Source organism: Dipodomys merriami, unplaced genomic scaffold, assembly GCF_024711535.1.
Source record: "Dipodomys merriami isolate MVZ:Mamm:240054 unplaced genomic scaffold, mDipMer1.0.p SCAF_6, whole genome shotgun sequence".
Taxonomy (NCBI): domain Eukaryota; kingdom Metazoa; phylum Chordata; class Mammalia; order Rodentia; family Heteromyidae; genus Dipodomys; species Dipodomys merriami.
Window position 1 is genome coordinate 26,508,423 of NW_027206179.1, and position 6,666 is coordinate 26,515,088.

The 6,666-nt window shown below is 42.0% G+C and overlaps 1 protein-coding gene across 2 annotated transcripts in view; it reads right to left on the reverse strand.

Moving 5' to 3' along the window:
• Positions 1 to 2,118, reverse strand: part of Gpc5 (glypican 5) — a 1,051,553-nt gene extending 1,049,435 nt beyond the window's left edge. For both annotated transcript variants that reach the window (XM_070002745.1, XM_070002746.1), the window contains exon 1: positions 1,651 to 2,118. In XM_070002745.1, the coding sequence (XP_069858846.1) occupies positions 1,651 to 1,813 (163 nt within the window). In that variant the 5' untranslated portion in view covers positions 1,814 to 2,118. The remainder of the gene's footprint in view (positions 1 to 1,650) is intronic.
• Between the last annotated feature and the right edge of the window lie 4,548 nt (positions 2,119 to 6,666).

The following is a 6,666-nucleotide window of genomic DNA, read 5'->3' on the forward strand; positions in this document are numbered from 1 at the left end:
AGGAGATACTGTTGCTAGAATCTGTTGTGACAACAGATTCTACCTCCACTGTAGAGCAGAGCTTCCATTTTCCCTTATATCCTGGTAAAATTCTACCTCAATGATTAGTACACTGCGAAGTTCTTTGAAAGAAAAGACACATACAAGGTTCTACAAGTGAAATGAAACAGGTTCTAGTCAATGTGTTGTATTCAACAGGCACCAAAACCACTGAGCTAAGAGAAAGGATTGAAATCAAAGCCTTACTGGGTAGCTGTCAACATTTGCTATATACATCTGCCAAAACTATTGTATTTGGAGGGCAAAATCTAATAAGTCAAGTGAGGATCTCACAGCTCAATACTCTTATCAAAAACATACACACATTTTAGATTTTTTATAAGCAGCTAAGTGAGATTTATTACTTAATGAAAATGTAGTGAAATAAAATACATACTTATAAGGAGATATTTGAGAAGAGTCAAACTAACACAGACTGTTGCCTATGTTGTTTCCAGTAGTATTGAAAAGGTATCCAGAAGCAATGAATAGGTATTCAAATAAGCATTTCTAAGGCTGGTCATTTAAAACTCAAGTGTATAAAGTTCTCAAAACACTCAGTTTTTCTTCTTGGGATGGATAAGAATTGAGTTCATAACCACAAAACCATGCAAGCAAAAGTACTAAGCTTAAGCTGGGTATCGGTAAAAGCCAAGTCAGCCCATATTAGAAACTAAGGCGGGTGGATTTTAGGATCAAGCATCCTCCTCAAATTCTTTCTTTGTTCAACTACAGTCTCACAGCGTTCATTCCTCTGGGTGCTGTTTTCACAGTCAGGGCTGAAGAGGTGCATGCTCCAGACACCTACTATCATGTTAGACAGCTAATACCTGCTCTTCCGGACAAAAAGAGTAGCAAACACGCTGCACATGGACCCCATCAGCCACATTCTTATACTCTGAATCTCTATTGCACCTTATCCAGGTTAAGCTGCTCCCCAGTGCTCTGAGTTTGCTCTCCTGTTGCCCTGGCACCTTGCAGGCTAAAAACTACATTATGTTTCTGAGAGACACTCTCGCAATCCGGGTTTCCTGCAAGAAAGGCTTAGTGACTGGACAGAGAGGTCACATCCAAAGGAGGCTAAAGGTCACATCTCTTTGTTACTAAATAAAGATGGGCTGGATTTCTTAGTGCTGCATTCTCCACCCCCTCCCCCAAAAATGAGGGTTTGTCTTTTCTATTATCAAGGCAACTAGAGGCAACAGACTCAACTCCTTGCAGTTTGTGGGAAATCAGCAAACCCGTACTGTTCGTGCAATTATTTCTCTGAACCTAAATGCAGCCGGGGGGCACGCTGTCCTCAGATCTCTGCTTCACTAGACCCTTCCAAAGCATCCAAGCTGAAGGGGACCCAACAAGGGAGCAAAGGCGCAAAACTCGGGGTGGCTGCAGGCAGGCAGGCGTAGGTAGGGAGTGCCCCAGAGCTGCGCAGGCTGCTTTCCTTGTGCACACCCAGCATCCCTGGAGGCCTCCGTGAGATACACCTCGCGGACAGGAGGGCCCCAAAGGTCATTTTCCCCTCCAAGTGTCACCTCCGAAAGCCTTGGGCGGGTTGGGCGCGCAGAGGACCATCGGCCCGAGTATCGCCCAGGACCGCCAGCCGCTCCTTACCTGCCCGCGGCGAGTCTGGCAGCCCCTTGACAGCTCCCACGATCCGCCACTGGAAAAGTTTCCGAACTTCTTCGCAGGTCTCCACGCCCTCGCTCGGGGAAGACCCGAGGAGAGCCAGGAGGAGGAGACAGCGAACGCCCACGCGCCAGGTCTGGGCGTCCATCCTCGGCGTCCGGTCGCCCCTTTCCGGGTAGTGGTGCCCACTCTTCCCGAGCGCCGTGAGCCGCGGGCACCGGAGGAGGAGTGGCAGATGAGGTCTCCGGCGGGGGCGATCTGAAGGCAGGCGCTGCTGCACCACTGGGCTCCCGACTCCCGGATGCACCTGGGAGCCCTTGGCTTTCTCCTGAGGAGCCAGGAGGCTGGAGATGATAGAGTTTCCAGAATCAGCACTTCCAGAGGTCCGTCCCCGGCCCAGACAGGTTGACGCTGAGCAGGCGAAGAAAGCACTGGCGCCGTGGAGAGACCCCGAGCATCTGCTCGGGCCACTGCAGCCGCGGCAGCCCGGGGCTAACCTGGGGTGGACGCGTCGCCTGCCGCTCCGAAAGAAGCCCCGCCCCACCCCGCGGCTAGCCACGCCCATTATGCGTCTGGCCACGCCCCCGTTCGCCCTGGGCCACGCCCCTTCCCCCTCACCTCCCCCCCCTTCCCTGGCTTGTGCAACTCGGTGCAGAAGCTGGTGAGACATCACAGCCGCAGGACTGGATTGAAGGAAGAGCCAAACAAATAATAGGAAACCCATACCTCCTCTTCGGAGTCTATTCTGGGCAACAGCCATCATCTAATGAAGAGTGCAGGAAGAGGATCAGAGAGGACAGAAGATGAAATATACCAATGTAACTAGAAACAACTCTCTATAAACCATGGTCCTCTACTTAGAACTGTGTATCCAATTACATGAACCATACCGGGCACAATACAAAGGCAACATTGAAAATTAGTGAGAAACCCTAAATAGCATTTAGGTTTCAAAACAGTATATATGACAAGCTAATTTTATCTTGTGTCATGTTTCTGTTTTGGAATACTTTTTCCCTGTAACTGTGATTTTTCTCAGAGCTTAGAAATCATAGTATTAAATTCAAATGTTATCACATTTTTATTTTCATAGTGAACTCCAGCTAATTGTCTCATCACTCTGAGCAACATGTTTTACTTCAACTCTTTCTATCTACCGAGGCCTTTCTGAGCTTTCCTATGTTTGGAATTTTTCCTAGAGAACTAATGTGCTCAGAGTTTTTTTTGCATGAGAAAGACAGAAAAACAAAGACTTTTAGCAATTTCTAAGTCAAAGCAATTTTGTGAATTTATGTTTTACCAAAGAATGCATTAGAAACCACAAGCAAGCATGTTTGGAGACATGATTGACTCAGCAACTAAGCCTGTGTGAATGACAAGAGTCTCTTCATCCCAGCCACCTGAAGAGAGTGCTCTTCCAGCAGACAAAAGTATTTAAAAGCATTAGGCGGGGACTATAAATACCTTCACCACTTTAAGAGTTTCTTCTTTCAAATTTGAACCCTAGCCAAGACTGAGTGATGGATAATTTTAAGTTTTAGTGAAGTGTCATGGGACTTTTAATGACCACTTGATATCAAAGGCAGCAGTTTCAGCAGGAGATAACTTGCTTTAAAATCATTCCAATGGTGCAGCTGCAACACTGCTTCAGAGTAAAATAGTACCCGTTTGGCTTTTGATATCTACTCTCTAAATACAAGTTGTTGTTTTCTTTTTTTTTTCTTAGAAGTTCACTTAATAAATGAGAATAGAAAACAATCATTGCTTTTAAATTCTAAGCGTTCAATAACCTTCCTACATGTATCCCAGAAAAAAATTACACATAAATCTGTTCTGTTATGACCTCTATTATGGAAAGACCTATTGAAAGTAAACTATATCCACGTAAAGAAACAAGAATAACCATAAATGTATACAATGGTTATGTCACACCAGGAATCAAACTGAGGCACTAAATCTGGAACCTGTGCTCTTAGGCCATATCATGCTGTAGTAAAACATGTTATAATCAGTAATGCCCCTAATATGTATATTACTATACATATTATCTAATTTTATTCTGTGTTAACACCACATGTTAAAATGTTAAACTCCTAACTTTTCCAGCACTTTTTAATTAAGATCCCTCCTTGTGATTGTTTATCATCACAGATGTTAGCGTTAAAAGGAATCTAGATTCCTTTCACATGAGTCTCTAAAACAATGCTTTAAGCAGACGGTCACAAACACAACTGAGATTTGAAAGCTAATGAATTAACAAATATTAACAACATATACACAAAAAGACTCTGTAAGCATCATAGAAACTAGCCAGCAAGTTCGTGGAGATTTTACAATTTATTTCAACTAACAGAGTTTGTTCCAATGAAAACTTTAGTCTGTATAAAATACCTACATTCACAAATAATAAAGACACTTTGTTACTTCCTCTTATTCCCTCCTGCTACCCAGTAGATGAGCTAACAAGAGATTTTGAAGGGCTTCATTTCCTTTCAGCATCCCTTTGCCAACCAAGTAAATAGTATACTTGCTATGCTATGAAACTTTAAGGCAAATTCCCATCTTCCAACTAGAATACAATACTGTGGCACTCATAATATGAAGATTCTACAGAAATGTCTACATACTTTACTAATCTTTTGTTCAATTTACTTGCAAATATTACAAATGAGGCTATGGTGTAATATCCATAATTTGATAGTTACAATGACTCATTTTTGAAAACTATTCAATCAGTGCTTATTGAATGTCTTTTATGTAATAGACTCTGTGCCTTGCTTTCAAAATATCAATACTCTTAGAAAGGAGAATCTTTAAATGATCATTATTTAAAATACCCTTTAATAATATTCTAAATGCAAAGCTTTCCTAGCACTTCTAAATAACTATTTATAGTTTGTCAATTCATGACCTTGCAGAAAAAAATAAAGACTCAAAGTATAGTTCAGGTGCATTTAATGATACTGTAAACTTTACTCTGACTACTGCCTTAGAATGACAATCAAATTGATTAGCTTACCTTCAGGAGTTGGATGGGATCATTTCTTTTTTTGTTTATTTATTTATTTATTTATTTGTCGGTGGTGGGGCCTGAAATCTGGGCCTGGGTGCTGTCCCTCAGCTCTTCAGCTCAAGGCTAGCACTCTACCACTTGAGCCACAGCGCCACTTCCAGCTTTTTCTGCTTATGTGGTGCTGAGGAATGGAACGCAGAGCCTTTTGCATGCAAGGCAAGCAGTCTTCCATTGAGCCACCTTCCCAGCTGTATGGGATCATTTCTATACCCAATTAATAATAATAGCTAAGGATTATTTCCCTTAATATTTCAAAAATCCTATGAGATAATTGTTATTATACTACTAGGAATGAAGAAACAGAAGTACAAAGAGATTATTAACCTATTAGAAACCACAATCTGGTAAGAGCCCAAACGCAAGCCAAGAATGACAATTTCTGTATCCCTTAGCTATGTGTGATGAGCTGGATAGTAGGTTTGCAGACTTTTTACTTAACCTGGTATGTGTTAGTAGAAACCCTGATGCTGTGAACATCCAGCCTGGCCTCTTTTCCTTGGTCTAGACCTGCAATGGTTCCAACTATAACCTGGTAATGTCTCACTGCCTCAGGTAACCAAGGTTCTAATTACTCCTACTTCCTTCTCCCAGGAAACCATAAGAATTATAAAGATCAACATTATAAAACAGGCTTTACAAGTTTTAAGACTTATAAGATTTCCTGCCTTTCTCCCACAAAGAAGCAATCCCTTTTTCTGCTAGCTCCCTTGTTAGCTGACCATTTCCACCCCACCCTGTCTTCACCCTAAGTGTTTTCGTCTCCCTACCAAATACTCAAGCCAATCACTTCCTCCCTCAGAAACCAAGTTTCTCTACCCTATTGTCCTAGAAAACCTGTTTCTCACAGACCCTGATGGTTGTCCCTGGCCCCAAAGCACAACCTAATGTAGTCTTTCAGGTGCAGGATATCTCCTAATTCCAAAGGTGCCCTTCTCACTTGGTCTGTGAGCACGTGTGATTAATAAACTGCTGTCATGTGCACAGAGTATGGTTTCTTTATCTCATTGTCTAAATGAAAGGATCCTTTCTTCATCAGTGGGATGAACGGTAGGTGGTCTGAATAATATTCTCAATGCACATACTTCATTAAGTTTTTCAATCAATGCTTGTTTTTTCTTGCTCTACAATCTCTCTCTCTCTCTCTCTCTCTCTCTCTCTCTCTCTCTCTCTCTCACACACACACACACACACACACACACACACACACACAAAGACTGTACCCTTAACTATACTGATAAAGACAGCCAAATTGGAGGTCAGACACAGCTGACCCTGAGAATAAGTTTTTACCACAGACAACCAGAAAAAAAATGAAACAATTCTCCCTTAAAATTCCTCAAACCAGAGTAGCAGGAATTGTGTCAGACTGGCCAAGGAAGAAAACACACAGGAAATAGAACATTCCATAAAATATTGAAAACCACACACCAACTTGAAATCAGCATGACAGGTAGTGAGAAACTTTGTTCAGAAAACACATTTTCCAGACATGTTCTCTAAATATGAAGATGTACAGGCATGTATATGCATACATGTGTGCATAAACATGCATGTGTACATGGTGCATGTATCTGTGTGCATGCAGACTGCACATATGTAAATGAGTGGGTATATGTGCAGGTGCTTGTGTATGTATGCTCACACAAACATATGTGTGCCCATGGGACATATTTGTTATGTATTTGTGTACATGTGTGTGCCACATGTATGTGATCATGAATACATATGTTTATGTATACTGCTCATCTGCATTTTGAATTTGAAAACCTTCATCTTCTAATCATCAATACAGCAGTCCTAGAGTTGAATTTATGGCCTCCCTCTTCCTAGGCAGGCACTCTATTATTTGAGACACACCCTATCCATTTGGGGCTTTAGTATTTTTTCAGGTTGGGTCTCCCATTTTTGTCTGGTTCTGCAAAATACTG